General features: G+C 36.2%; 1 protein-coding gene across 1 annotated transcript; it reads left to right on the forward strand.

Annotated features, from left to right (window-relative positions):
* Window positions 1-9,916: 9,916 nt before the first annotated feature.
* On the forward strand, window positions 9,917-15,579 carry LOC104893482 (SNF1-related protein kinase regulatory subunit gamma-1). Its single transcript, XM_010679583.4, has 6 exons — window positions 9,917-10,229; window positions 12,338-12,507; window positions 13,347-13,532; window positions 13,614-13,883; window positions 14,274-14,437; window positions 15,009-15,579. The coding sequence occupies exons 1-6, from the start codon at window positions 10,022-10,024 to the stop codon at window positions 15,307-15,309; spliced, it is 1,299 nt and encodes a 432-aa protein (XP_010677885.1). The 5' UTR covers window positions 9,917-10,021; the 3' UTR covers window positions 15,310-15,579.
* The last annotated feature ends 214 nt before the right edge of the window (window positions 15,580-15,793 follow it).

Consider the following 15,793-nt stretch of genomic DNA (forward strand, 5'->3'; position numbering starts at 1 on the left):
GTGCGACGCAAATCCAGCATATGCGTCACACACTGGGCTATGTGCGATGCAAATTGCCCTGTGGCGCTGAGGAGTGAATTTTCATCGCATATGGCACTGGGTGTGACGCAAATTCCAGGCTGCTTTGTTTGGCTGGGGTGAGCCATCTACGTCGCACCGTATACAACGTGCGACACAAATAGCTAAAACATCTGCGTCGTTTCCCCATACAACGCAGATTACTTATATGCCATCTGCGTTGAGACTTGTGCCGTCGGACACGCAAATAGGGCTCCCAAGTCCAACACAAATGGGCCTTTCTCTACTAGTGACGCTAGAATAGCTCACTGTAAAGAGCAGCTTGGTATTGTCTAAACTCAAATTTCTACTAACGAATTTAAGGCAGATTTATTTACTCATGAAGCTGGTTGTATTAAAGAACTAAAAAAAATTATTGTTGTTGAAGAGAGTGCGTATAGACAAAAATGAAGAGTCTAGTGCTTCAAGCTTGGTGTAAGTAACAATCATTTTTTCTTTCAATCTATGAAAGAAAGATTTGCAAAAAAATAGCATTGATGTTCAATACAATCCTCAGGGTATCAAGCTTACTCACACCAATGATATTCAGACTGAAGTGTTGTGTTTTATGAACATTTATTAGTTAATGCTGCCACTCAACTTCCAGGAGTGGATATTTCTATAGTGAGAGCTAGAGCTCGACTAAAACTTGAAGCTGTGCGAAGCTAAATTCAGCAGGTTACTCAGGCTGAGGTTGACTTGGCTTTGGCAGGTATTGATGGCAAAGCCCCATGCATTGATGGTTTTAATAGTTACTTTTTCAAGAAATATTGGCATATAATCAAGGATAAAGTTTTTATTGCAATCAGAGAGTTCATTAAAACTGACACTTTACTAGATGATATTAATTATACCCTTGTCACTTTGATTCCTAAGGTTGCTCATCCTTCTTCAATTAAGGAATACAAGCTTATTGCCTGATATACAATTCTGTACAAGATCATTGCACAAATCCTTACTATGAGACTGCTGAAGATTATGGTAGATATTTTTGATAAATCTCGGCTAGGTTCATTCCTAACATGACCATTTCAGACAATATTTTGTTGGCTAGAGAGCTTATAAAAAGGTAAACAACTAACAACATTAGCCCTAGATATATTATTAAAATTGATCTAAGCAAAGCCTATGATTCTGTCAAATGGCATTTCCTTAGAGTCATGCTTGTTGAATCGGGGTTTTCCACCCAAATTTGTTTCTTGAATTATGATATGTGTCATTACAGTGTCATATTCAATCCTATAAATGGTGTTCCCAGTCCTCACTTTCATTCTAAAAAAGGGCTAAGGAAGGGAGATCCCCTTTCTCCTTTTCTTTTTACCATCTGTATGGAATACCTCTCAAGATGCTTACGAAATCTGCAGCATAATACTAACTTCAAGTTTCACCCTAGATATGCAAAATTCGGTGTAACTCATCTCATGTTTGCATATGACCTCTTGATGTTTGTTAAAGCTGATCATGCTAACTCAATGCAATTACTCTTTGAAGCTTTTATAAAACTTTATGTTGTTTCTCGGCTAGCAGCTAATCTTGATAAAAGCTAATGCTTACTTTGTTGGGGTTACTACTCATGAAACTCAATTTCTCTTTGAGATCTTACACATGCCTCTTGGTACCTTTCCCTTTAAATCTTTGTGTGTGCCATTAGCTTCCAGGAAGCTGTTTTATAATGATTGTAAACCTCTTCTAGCAAAAATCACAACAAGACTCAAAGCCTGGAATGCAAATAAACTTTCTTTTGAAGGTAGAGCTCAATAAGTTGCTTATATTCTTTAGGGGATCCAGTTATACTGGTGTCAGATCTTTGTCCTTTCTAAAGAGCTCCTAAAAGTAATCCAGTCTGCTTGTAGAATTTATTTGTGGACAGGCCTTAATGCTAATTCTAGGAAAAGTCTTATTTCTTGGGATACTCTTTGTAATAAGAACATTTGTGGTGCTGGCATACTCGAAATGATATTGTTTGGAATGCTAAAGTTAACAATCCAAGAAGTGTTTTTGAAAAAATTAGAAGAGATGTTATTTGTAGAATTAAAGCTCATATTCCTGAGAGGATGAACAGTAGAGATAGTGTTTGGTGGGAAAGCCTATGTAGCAGTGTGTAATTGGATGTAACTAGCTATGTTTAGCCTCCTTGTGAAGAAGAGTCCAACCTAGTTGGTTTGTTCTGATCTTGGAGGTTTTAGAGTGTATTTGCATTGTTGAGCTTATATATTTCTCTTCTTACTGGTTAAAAAAAAAAAAAAACATTTGTGGTGCTTTAAATTTTAAAGAGATTATAATCTAGAACAAAGCAGCTATAGCTAAACTCTTTTGGGCTTTAGCTGATAAACAATATAGATTGTGGATAAGGTGGATTCATGCTTATTACATTAAGCATGTTGATATTTGGACCATGAATATTCCTCAAAGAGTTTCATGGCCAATGCAGAAGATTTTGGAAGTAAGAAATCTGGTTACTAATGCTGCAACTTGTCAATAATATGTGCTTAATGATAAACTTTCAATTAAAAAGCTTTGTTGGAGCTTAGAAGGAGATGTTCCTAAGGTTTCTTGGAGAAGAATTGTGTTTAAGAGTAAAGCTACACCAAAAGCTATCTTCCTTACATAGATCTGCTGCATGGAAGGCTTGCTGCCAAGTCAAGATTAGTCCCATAGGGTACACATGTAGATCATATATGTGTTATATGCTCAAAATTAGTCCAATAGGGTACATGTGTAGATCAGATATGTGTTATATGAAATACAGATAGGGAAACTCAAGAGCATCTATTTCTCCAATGCAACTATAGTGCTACTGTCTGGAAAGATTGGCTACAACTGCTAGATTTTACTAGAAATTATCAACATAGGAGTGAGATTGATATGGATGCAAAATTTCATAGAAAGATTGGAGAGATGTTCCAGTTATACAATATGTTTTTTTTATAATGAGTGTGTATCATATTTGGATTCAAAGAAACATGAAAATCTTTGACAACACTCTCATCACCCCTCATCAAATAGTTAAAAATATTGTATTTAGTGTTGCTGGTAGGGTTTATATTATCAGTCCTTAGTTCAGAGTCTTTTATTGTAATTTTGATTAGTGTTGTTGCTCTTGCTTTGGTTTTGATGTAGTCTCCTAATATTTGGGGGTTTCTTCTCCTCTAAGCTTGTTCAGAGTGTTTGTTGAAGTTGTTGGCCTTCGGAGGTTTTGTCCTCAAACCCTTCCTAGAAGAGGGGGGGGGGATTGAGTCTTGTGAGTCTACATTAGGTGATAGGTTGTATTATTACCTTCTTTTTCGGTTTTCAATAAGAATATTGAATTGCCAAAAAAGAAAGAGACTCGGATGGGAGGAAATACAACTTACCAACAACATCTCAAATTGTTGCCTTAATAGTTAGCGATATTGACAGTGCAGATAAAAGAGATATCATTGTTGAGACGAAGAGCGGAAGATTAAGATAGATATCCGGATTTCATTTATCTTATTTTCCCTTGCAATATCCTCTTATATTTCCATATGGTGAGGATGGATACTGAGTGGACGTCTCACACAGAGACAAAAGCTTACCAACTGATAAAAAAAGGGATAGGCTTACTATGAGGGAGTTCTTTCGGTGTCAAATGCAGGATCGTCGCAGAGAAGCGGTTACCATATTACTTTCCCATAGGATAGTTATGCCAACAATAATTTTAGTTAATGGTTTTACGATGATGGAGGCCAAAAGATTGGAATTCTTAAAAAATAATCAAGAGAGTTTTAGGGCTCATAATGTGAAGAACGTAAGAGGTGCAGCGAACATATGTGATTATATGTCTTTTCTTCAAACCATCCCGTATATAAATTTTTCAATAGTATTTTTTGTTTTAGATTTTATAGTTTATTTAAAGTTTTTTTAACTTTATTTTTCTTCAAGTAAAGAAAAAATTATATAATCTATAGCATACCTTAGAAATGAATAAGCTCTGTATTATCCCGAGAAACAAAAATATACAAAGAAAAGAGGAAAAGTATGTCGCAGTTTTCTAATGAAGTAGGGCTCGTATTCCAAGTTGGTCTAGTTAATTGTGTCAAAGGGGAAATATTAAATAAAATAAACACGATGAAAAGGCTTTACAACTTCTAGTCTTTCCCCTAAAAAAAAGCTTCCAGCTTTCCACGCATGTAATCATCCTTTTCCTTTTCAAGTTTTCACTTTCCACCATAAAATGGAAGCTTAAAAGTCCACAGGTAATTCATTGCAAAAAAAAAGTCTTAATTAAACACAAATATTTATAAGTGAGAGACCATCAAAACCCTCGATTTTTCATATCAAAAATCGCAAAGACGTAAAGAAATTACGAAAAGTTTTTATAGAGATCTAGAAGTGCTCCCCCTTCTCTCTAGAATACCCCTGATCTTTTCACCACCATTTCTATGCCCCTCCACCGCCCTCCTTCTCGCTTCACGCCCTCTTTCTTAGCACTTCCACAACCCTCTTTCTTTTCCCTCCTTTGCTCCCTCAGACAAGTGGCGCTTTCCTTGCAACGGCAACGAGATCTTTCCGCCTTTACGAGGTTTCATGAAGCGATCTGTCCTTCTCGCTCTTTTATCGACAGCTCGAACAACGACTTCAGAGGTGAACCGACGTGAAGTCTTGGATGGACTGGGCACTACACCATTATTTTCGAATAAAAAAATTACTTTTACTAATTATACAGTCCAAAGCGCACAACTCAACATCTTTACTCAATTAGGAGCCTCCTAGTGTAGGACTCTAGGTTATTAAATGGCCCAATTTCCCAAAAAGCAAAATTTAAATCTAATTTCTAAAAAGTGAAAAAGAGTGTTTAGAGAAAACTTGATTCATTCCACACTCTAATTCTCTGATGCGGCGTGACCCAGGCCATCATCTTCTACAGTCTTTTATAGTCTATTGTCTACTGACTCAACCTAAGGAGCAGGTGGCGAGACTCACTCAACTATGCCTAACCTGAATGTGGAGTGCAGTGTCGAAAGTAATAGATGATAGTTGTGACTTACTATTTAAGTGAGTCCTTTATTTTTTTTAAAAAAAAGTTTTCGCTTTTTATTGATGTTTCTTTCACAAATTTTCGTAACACTCTTCTTTCCTAATTGGTGCTTTTTTTTTCAAATTTTCATTTTATAATGTCAGTGGATGTTTCTTTAATTCTTTTGTTCTTAGTGACTTACTACTTTTTCTTTCATAATTGGTAATTGTTCTTTCCTTTGAAATTGGAAAATTTTGTAATCCTATAATTTGTAATTGAGGCTTTACAATATGAATTATATTATTATATTGTTATTAGATCGTAAAATTATTGATAAATATATGATCTAATAAAAATTTTCAATGAAAATTAATTTCAGAATATGAGAACTCGACGAGAACAATTGTAAGAGCTTGTTTAGAAGAATTGTTAGATTGTGATTAAATAAAATAATTTTTTGGTGGGTACTATTATGCAATATTATATGTTTAAAAAAAATTCTCGTATATTGGACTAAAATCCTGGATCCACCCTCGATCGACTTTCGCTATCGTCGTCCCCAAATCTTGTCGCCGTGTGGTGGTGGTTGCCCAAATGCTTTAATTGACAAGCTTATATTTTTGCGATCTTTTTTAGTTTAGGTTTTTTGAGAAGCTTCTCTGTAGCGCTTCCTTGTGAAGCTCGATTTGGTTTTTCTTTATTTTCGGTTTTTCTCATTTTCTTTTGTACTTTAGTTTTCTATTTTATTTTATTTTTAAAAAATACTTTAGTTTAATTTTTTAGTGATGTATCCCTATGATACCCATGCAAACTTCCGCAAGAAATTAGTCCATTCGTTGAAGGCGGTGGGATACTCCTCGTAGTAGAAAAAAAAAATGTTAGCTTATTATGGTACACGTATGCAACTAATGGACTTGTAACACAAAATAAAGTGTTGTGTTCACTTGTATAGGATAATTTATCAAAATATATCTTTTATATATGAATTTTTGCGAGAAATAATTTTTTATAATTTTTTTAGTAACTTGAATTTTTAATTTTTTTTTCCAAGATACTACCTTATCTTATTTTCAGGCTTTGACCCACATATTTTTGGCTTTATCGATGTCCCATGTGCGCCGGGTTTTTCCTTTTTCCATCATTTCCCCTCCATTTTCTTCTCAAAAGAGTATAAAAACCTAATGCACATTTGGAGCACATGGGAGATTAAAGTAGGTCAAGTCAACGCCGGAAGATAGAGTAAGGTTGTTTCCCACAAAAAAATAAATAAATGTAAAGTTACCATAAAAGTTATAGGAACTTGTTTCTCGCTAAAAGTAGTATATTCAAAAGGTCTATAATGAAAAATGGTCTATTTTCTATTGTACGTGTACTAATGTAATTATTTTTTTGGATATATGCTAATTTTTATATATATTTAAGTAGTATTCATGAACATTAATGTGTGTTTCAATTGTACCATTCCGTTAATTGACAGGAGTATTTTGTCTTTTGTACTATTGTTAGGAAAGATAAGGAGGATAGAGTGGTTGGCTAACTTTACGATTTATAGATACGAGTCGAGGGTTCAAATCTCACTAAACTCATTCTAGGAAGAATTTCTCCTTGTTCCCCTTTCTAAGATCAAACTTGAAGTATAAACACACAATTATATCCACAAAAAAGATAGGATATATTTATTTGGATTAGGTTCCTTTTCATCATTTAACATACAAATGACAAACTCGAAGCAAATACTCGACCATTAATCCATTATGCTAGCTAAATAGGCAACATGCACCCGTCAATTTCTATGTATAAGAGCATTAAGAGGGTGTGTAATGGTATCGTTGCCAGTTTGCCACAAAAGATGTGGATTATACGAGTCTTGATCAGTTGATTGCTTAGTTCCTCCTAGTCTTGTTCATGTCAGAGAACAATCATTCACTTTTCATATGCAAATTTGTAATTTATTGAACAATCATTCACCTTAACCAAAGTCTCGGGTTCCACTAAACACTCATCCATGTACCTCTTGAAAAAAAAAAATCTCCCACAATACATATTCATTATTCCCAACAATATGTAGGGAAAAATTTCCCACTAATGTCACTACTATTGATTCTTTATTATAAAAATCCATGAATGTTATTTGTGACATTTAGTAAATTAAAAAAAAAATCCAATACTTTTCTTCTCCAATGACCACTCTATCGTGATCTATAACATAGGAACTACTTATAGTCTTGCGTGTGAGAAAAAAAAAAGAATGGACTCCATTCTGGGTGGGTAGGAAAAAAGTCCCGGTCTCCCATATCCTATTCACGGATGACTTGCTGTTGTTTGGGAGGGTAGATGAATCAACGGCTTTTGCGGTAAGGAATGTCCTCCAAAAGTTTAGCCAGGAGTCGGGGCAAAAAATTAATGAGGAAAAAAGTAAGCTAATCTGATCTTCTCCCCTAACACCCCTACTCACCTTCAAGAGTTGTTCATGAAAGTGGAAAAAACTGATAATTTATGTATGTACCTTGGGCTACCTATCTCTCATAAGAGACCCAGGAGAAGGGAGGTTCAGTTTGTGGTGGATAAAGTTAGGAAAAGGCTTGCAAACTGGAAAACGAAGTTTCTGTATGTCTAGGGTCGGGCTCGCTGTCTTAATTAACTCCACTTTAAATATAATCTCGAACTATTACATGCAAGCAAATTTTTTTCCCCTTGACAACGTTGGCTGACTTAGATAGAATCTGTAACAACTTTCTGTGGGGGGAGAAGGAAGGGAGAAATAGAATGCACTTAGTTGCTAAGGAACAAACGTTCCTCCCAAAGAGACTTGGAGGCCTTGGGATACGGAATCACCTCATTCTTAATAAAACCCTCATGGCTAAACTAGGTTGGAGAATGTGTCATGGCCCACCTAACCTAGCTCAAGACTGTATTCGATCAAAATATGTTCATAGGAACAAAATCACCAACTTTAACCGGGGGTCTCAAGTATGGCAGAGCATGGGTAGGGGGTGGTACATTCTTGAAAATAGTTGTGAATGGAATCTAGGATCTGGTAGGAATGTGTCCTTCTGGGAAGATAATTGGCTAGGGATAGGACCTATTAGAGAATTTGTGACGGGGCCGCTCACATCTAGAGAACTGAACGCAAGCGTTCGGGAGGTATGGAACCAGGGGGACTGGGATGGGATAACCTTCTCAATTGAAATCCCTCTCCTAATTTTTCAATACCTATTTAGCTCATTATGGAAACCCACGAATCATCATGACATGCCCTTCTCATCCCTGGTGGAGGAAAATAAGTTCTCCCTGAAAAAAGCATTCTTATGTGAAACCATGAAAACACATCAAATCACAACAGACACTTCTTGGGTTTGGAATGGCAATCTCCCTCCCAAAATCAAATTTTCCTATGGCTGATTTGGCATAAACGCCTCCCCACTCAAAAAATGCTTCATTCTAGGCATATAGTCCATAACCCAATTTGTAACATCTGTGACTCCTTTGAGGAGAATAACCTTCATGTTCTCCGAGACTGTGACCGGGCAAAGGATGTTTGGAACCTGATCCCCCATGATACCGGGCAACATTTAAACGACCTTCATGATTGGTGCACCTACAACCTGGAAAGTGATATGGTTTACAATGGAGTAAGGGGGCGAGTAGTGTTCCCCTGCATTTGCCACGAAATTTGGAAAAATCGTAATAAGCACCTATTTGAAGGGAATCCCTTCCCATTACCCACCATGACCATAAGGAGATCCGTCTTTGTCATCGGGGAGTTCAACTCCTGCCACCCTTGCCACACGGCCGTCACAGCCTCCCCCCCCACCTAGTTACTCACTCAAAGACCTCCCCTCCCCCTGGACGACCATTCACGTCGATGCTTCCTTCTCCTCCCCTAGAGAACCCTCGGGTCTTGGGGGTAGCCTCAGAACTAACCATGGGATTTGGGTTACGGGTTTTCAAAAGAAAGTTTTCACTGTTAATGCTAAAATGGCCGAATTACTTGCAATAGTGGAAGGGCTTCATATGGCTCGCCGGGAAAACTGCCCCCTTGTTGTTATATGCTCAGACTGCCGGAATGCTATATCCTCCATCTCCCAAGATCAGATTATAAATGATGAGTATGCGTGTGTCTTGAATATTTGCAGGGAAGTAAAAAAGGAATTCCAAGGTGTGAGGTTCGAGTTCGTGAGGCGTGATGAAAATCAACTTGCAGACGCTCTGGCGAAAGATAGCAGATCCATAGATTGGGATTGTAATGTTCTTAGGAATCTTGCTGAACCACCAAACTTATGTACTGATATTATTATGGCGGATTGTAATAGGGTCTTTAGACCTGCAACTCTTTAATTATCTATGATATGCATGCCTTTTTTCAAAAAAAAAAAAAAAAAAAAAAAACTACTTATAGAAACAATATAAAATGTACTTACGAATTTACTATCATAAGAAAACATTTTTTTTTCTAGCAATAACTTGGGAAAACGCTAATTCATTTTTCATGTTCTGTAAATTCCATATATGAAAATAAGTACATTTGTCCATAAAAAAATATATTGTCCCCTATTTAGAAGTAACATGTGTAAACTAAAAACCAAAAAAAACCGCCGAGAATTGCTGTGGGTGAATGGACACTGTAGTTTATGAACAAGAGTGTTTGTACCTAGTCATTCTAGTGGCGCCCATCAAAATCCGGACATATCTAAATGGATAAGCTTTATTACAATTACACGTCAACACTCTTTCACTTCTTTCACTCCACTTTGACCAAATCCAATTCCAATCATTTAACTTCCACGGTTCTGATCTTCCCATATGATCAATCTCATCTTATTCCCCAAACAACTCAACACACAGGATAAACCTCCGCTGCATACAAATAAGTGTTAGGATACGTCAGTATCATAAAACTATAATATTATATCATCAATCATTCAGTTGTTGTTGTCTTTTGTAATTATTAGAGGATAATTTTAAGGAAAATAATTGATCTCAAAAATGGAAGTACAGTTGAAGAAAATGGAAAATAATAATGGTGAATTTGAGAAAAGTGGGATGGAAATATCGAGTCCAGAAGCGAAATTAGGAAGAAGAGTTGAAGATCTTTGGGATAATCAAGAGCCACAACTTAGTCCTACTGATAAACTTAACGCTTGTTTTGAGAGTATTCCTGTTTCTTCTTTCCCTCTTGCTTCTGCTTCACAAGGTACTTTTTTTTTTATCTCTCTTCCTTTCTTTTTTTAATTCTTACGCTTTTGATATATGCAGTTCTTAAGGTGTAAGTAATGTTTAATGAAGTATGTTTTTAGCATGGTAACCACTTAGATATTTATAGCAAAATCACGAGTAGATCAAAGCTGCACATGTATTAATATCATTATCATTAATTCATTATGAGTGGTTTAATTTGCCATGTTTGATTATCTATGTTCTGTATGTTATTGATTTTACATTAAATTTTGATCAGTTTGGTGGTGGATCATCACTTTTTTTGTCCGTAGATGGTTGACGGTTGATCAGCTTTATGGGCTACAGTGTGATTTTTATATTTTATTCTATAATATTACTCCTTTCAAGTTTCATCTCAAAAGATTATCGGTTTGCTTTATTGAAAGTCAAAAACCTTATAAACTTTAGATAGTAAATCCTCACTATTTACTAATACTTTATAATAATAGATATAGTTATGTCAGATTTTGTTAGAAAATATCAATTTGTTATGATTATAAAATATGTAATTATAGATATTAATTGTCAAATATATGTTTATAAGAAAGCAAAGAGGTGATTGTTGGAATGTTGGGGGATGAAGGGAGTTTTTTATATTGTGAAAAACATTATTTAGTAGGTAACATTTTGTTGATTTTTTTTTTATCAATGTAGGCATTAAAAATATTTACTTTTTGCTATTCTATTAATTGAAAATTAAAGATATTAATAATTAAAGTTGTGCATTGATATACGTATTGAGCAAGGAGCTTAGGTTAGCTGCTAATTAAAATTAGTGTGTGCTTAGTTTATGTAATAGTGTCTAAAAAGAAATGTGGTAATGCACCATGTTCTAGGTTGATTCTCTCTGCAAATCTGTACTACTCCCTCCGTCCCAATTTATTTGCTACATTTACTTTATCACAAAGATCAAGGAGGGAGTGGGGACCATTGTCATAACAAGAATTAACAAAAAAGCAAATAGGTAAATTGTTGGACCTACATACTATATATGGAAAGATTTACAAAAACAAGGAGGGAGTGATGGCAAATTTGTAAATAAAGTGTGGGACCTATGTACTATATATGGAAATATTTGTAAATGTAGCAAATAAATTGGGACACACCTAAATGGCAAAATGTAGCAAATAAATTGGGACGGAGGGAGTAGGTTGTACTAGGGAATTGATGTAATTTGGTCCTGTTGTGATCCATTAGACTGATCTGCTATTTGTGTAAAAGGCTGAGTCATTGTCCTTTAGCAACGGACAGTTTTCTCTCTTATTTAAAGGTGTCCTAGAGGCACATTTCAGGCAATGAGAACGAGAGAACATATCTCACAAAATTTGAGAGAAAATGACTGCATTCTAGGATGAACATTCATGACTGTTTTGTCATCAATACGCAAAATGAAAGTATTCCAAGTTCGTATTTACATACTATGGGACTACTCTGAGGTCTCCCGAATTTTGGGATTATTCTTCAATTATTTTTCTTTCTAATCTTTTATTTTAATAACATTATTAACTGGATGATTGAAATCTTCTACCTTCATTAAGAAAATAGATTACTAAGGGTGTGTTTTCTCGACCTTGAAAATTTAAGTTTCAGGAAATATAAGTCATACAATAAGCTTTGTAAGTTCCAATGAGTTTAGCAAAACTCAACAGAATGCCTTCCAAGTCTGATCGTTACTATTTGTACCTGTAAATATTAGACGTCCCTTGCACCTATGTATTATGAAGAATGATAAAAGTATTTTACATGATCAACTTCAGTTTGGGGTTTACATTCTTAAAAGCATCATCTGAATCCGAAATCGGTTGATGAATAACTGATGTGCTGTTTGTTTTGTAATTTTTTTGAGATTTTGGTTTAATTTCTCATAGTTTTTAATGATAACATCCAGTTTGATCGTAGATGTGATGTACCACGATAGAGTATGCTAGGACGGATAGTTCATATTTCCTGTTAAATTTGACAGTTGAAGTTCCACCTATTAAAGACATCAGCATTCTTCATATATGGTTGTTTAGAAATTTAATATCTGTGCGGTAGTTGTGTTATAGCTAATATTGGAAAACTGTATTTTATATTTTTATGCAGTTGAAATAAGATCAGATTGCAGCTTGGCAGAGGCTGTTAGCATACTCTCTCAGCATAAACTTCTTAGTGTGCCAGTTGTTGATGTTGAGGCGTCGGATGATGCTACTTGGATTGAGAGATATATTGGGATCGTGGAGTTTGCTGGAATAGCTGTTTGGATACTGCATCAGGTTAGCTAAACTCTTAGCTCAAATTTCTGAAATCTAAGTTGCTTTTTTATTAATGATTGTTGGATTTGGTCTGTGAACACTTACGATTTCACTGCTTTTTAGATGTGATTTCTTCAATTTAATTCTATCTTTTTTTGTATGTTTGTGCAATTGTGCATTTATTTACTTGAGAACAGTTCAAATTCACCCTGATTTGTCTTAGCTAACTAGGTAACCTTTCCTCCATATTGTTATGTATTCTTTATTTCTTTTCATGCTACTTCACCTTGGTTATGTGGTGAATGGATTTAGTGTTGTCCTTTATAATTCTGCCGTGTGTTGCTTAAGAGTAATTGGAAACAGTTTAATACTTTCTACCTGTATGCCCTGCCTATTGTTGATTGTAGGTGTGGCCGTTTGGGAGGAGGGGTTGAGGGTTTTGCTTCTATTGCATTTCATTTTCTTTAAGTTATAAGATTCTTACATGGGTGAACATTCAAACTTTCTAATTGCAAATGACTCCACCAAATGTGGCATAAAAAAGAACTTATTATCTGTGAAGATGATATATGCCTAAGCTTTGCCTTTTAGATCAAGAATCTAATGGTAGCCATCTCTTTGTATTCGAAAGTGCAAGTCTAAAAGAGCATTTGTGTAATTGTAAGGTTGTGTATATCTAACGTTTGCCCTCCCCAAAGAAAAAAATTTTGTGGTGGGAGCCTCATTATAGACATTGGGGTGTATGTAGTTAGTTTGATGGTTATAAAGGTGTGATTAAACTGTGGGGGTTGGGCGGAGATGGTAATGTTTTTTAAATTCTACTGATTGTCTACTGAGAATTGTTATGATTTTTCTGGCAGTCGGAAGATGATGAATCCAACAGAATAATCCCCTCTCCGAAGAGCAATAGCAGTGTGGCTGCAGTTTGCACAAACGAAATGAATCGGGCAACAAAAGTAGAAAGCATGAGTCCAAGATCAGCTGCAATTACTTCTGGAAATTTCTTTGGGGCACTTACTGCTTCAGAGCTGTATAAGAAAACTACGGTGAATCTTGTCAAATTTCATTTATTGGATGGCTTACAGATGTCAGTGTATTCTTACATCTATTAACATCAATAATAACAGGTTCGGGATATTTCGGGTACATTCCGGTGGGCTCCATTTCTGGCCTTGCAAGATACAAATTCTATGTTGACTGTCTTGCTCCTGCTCTCAAAGTACAAAATGAAAGGTGTTCCTGTAGTTGGTGGTGCAAAGGTTGAGAATATCATCACACAATCTGCTGTTATCCATATGTTAGCTGAGTGCGCCGGCCTTCATTGGTTTGAAAACTTCGGAACCAAGAAGCTTTCTGAGCTTGGTCTTCCACTGATGAAACCTAAGCAAGTAGTCAGGGTTAGTGGTTCTTACAGTCTAGAAGTATATTATATCCATAGCAAATTGCACTGCTGTTGATATCTTGTTAGATCTACATTTTCCTTGTTATAGGTTGCTCTAGTTTCTATATAGCTGAAGCCTTTCATTTGATAGATATTTAGAAATTTTCTCAACCAGGCTTCCCATTTGTTGTGATATATGTGGAGAAGAGTTTCGGTTTTTCTGAACTAGGAGCACCCTAAAAAAACCAAAAGAAAGAAAATATAAATACATTCCTCTTGGACCATATTAGGATAACTATGAGATTTCCCTCTAAATTGTGCCTTTTTGGTGCCTAGTATTATATCCAGTATTGCAATGGCTTCCTTTCCGGGCACTCTCCTCATTGACTAGATGTTTTTTTTATAGGTCTATGAGGATGAACCAGTTCTGCAAGCCTTCAAACTGATGAGATTAAAGGGGATCGGTGGGATTCCTGTTATCGAACGTGATGGAGAAAAGGCAGTTGGCAATATTAGCATCAGAGATGTTCAATTTCTTTTGACTGCTCCAGAGATATACAAGGATTGCAGGTATGTTGTCAAATACGTCTTCAATTGAAATTATAGTTGTACTACTGTTTGTTCAGCCCCTTTCTCTTTTCTTTGACCCCTTTGATGAAATGCGTGAACAAAATGTGGGGAGAAATGATTGTTAAGGCCTAAACTCTTTCTGCAAATTTCTACTGCATACCCAAGGATCAACATCTCCCCTTCACATTATTATGGTTACCATTCTTTTCATAGGAGTGATTACTAATTGATATGAGGGATGGGAGAAAATGTGGCTGACAAGGATTTTAGTTTTGGAATGTAGCAAATGTGGTCGACCTAGGTTTTTTTTTTTAGGGTATGGAATGGGTAATTTGGGGCTGCAATAGACACAAATTTTCTTATTTTTTAGGTCCCAATGAAATGGTAAATAGAACTTTTCTCTAATTTGGTGTGTCAACTGACACCTTTTGCCTCAACGTAGGTCCCTAACATTGAAACATGGTCCGAGACTATATTAATAATTTCTCAATTCCCCTTGGGAGATGGTAGGCATAATCTTTCGTGAAATGATCTTTTTCCCTTGAAGGTAATGTCATAACTCTTGGTGCAGATCCATCACTGCTAAGGATTTCTTGCTTGCTTCAAACAAGTATAGAGAAGAGCACAATGAAGGCTCAACACCTCTACTAAGTGGGATGATTACATGCCGAAAGGAGGACACTCTCAAGCAAGTAATCCTCACACTTGATTCCCTAAAGATCCATCGCATCTACGTAGTTGATGAAGACGGGAGTCTTGAAGGGCTCATCACGCTAAGGGACATCATCTCGAGACTCGTACATGAACCACGTAACTACTTTGGCGATTTCTTCGATGGCGTCATACCAATGCCAGCAAACAGTAGGGTATGAGCAATAACCTTTCTAACTTGGTTTTTTTGCCTGATGATGACCTCTGCTCATCGGCGAACTAGATAGAGGAATGTGAGTTGACAGTGGTGGTAGCAGGAATTATAAGGACACTGGAAAGTGGCCATTGTATTAAGCAAAAGGTTCACATCATTGGCACGCCTGTTGTATTATATACGTAATAATAGAGGATACCTAACCTGATGATATGAGCCTTGTTGTATGGTTTTTAAGTGTTTGATAGAGTTCATAATCATTGATGCTTTCTTTCCCCTTTGTTATCTTATGGTTGGAAAACAAGCGGACTATTATTGACGGCAGCAACTATGGGTGTTAACGAGCCGAACCGAGACCGAACATACCTAGGCTCGGCTCGGCTCGAGAGTGAATGAGTTCGAGCTCGGCTCGAGATCGAAGCTCGTCGAGCCTGAAAAATTTAGGCTCGGCTCGAGCTCGAAACGAACAAAACCAGGCTCGGCTCGGCTCG

This window comes from Beta vulgaris, chromosome 5 (genome assembly GCF_026745355.1).
Source record: "Beta vulgaris subsp. vulgaris cultivar EL10 chromosome 5, EL10.2, whole genome shotgun sequence".
Classification (NCBI taxonomy): Eukaryota; Viridiplantae; Streptophyta; class Magnoliopsida; order Caryophyllales; family Amaranthaceae; genus Beta; species Beta vulgaris.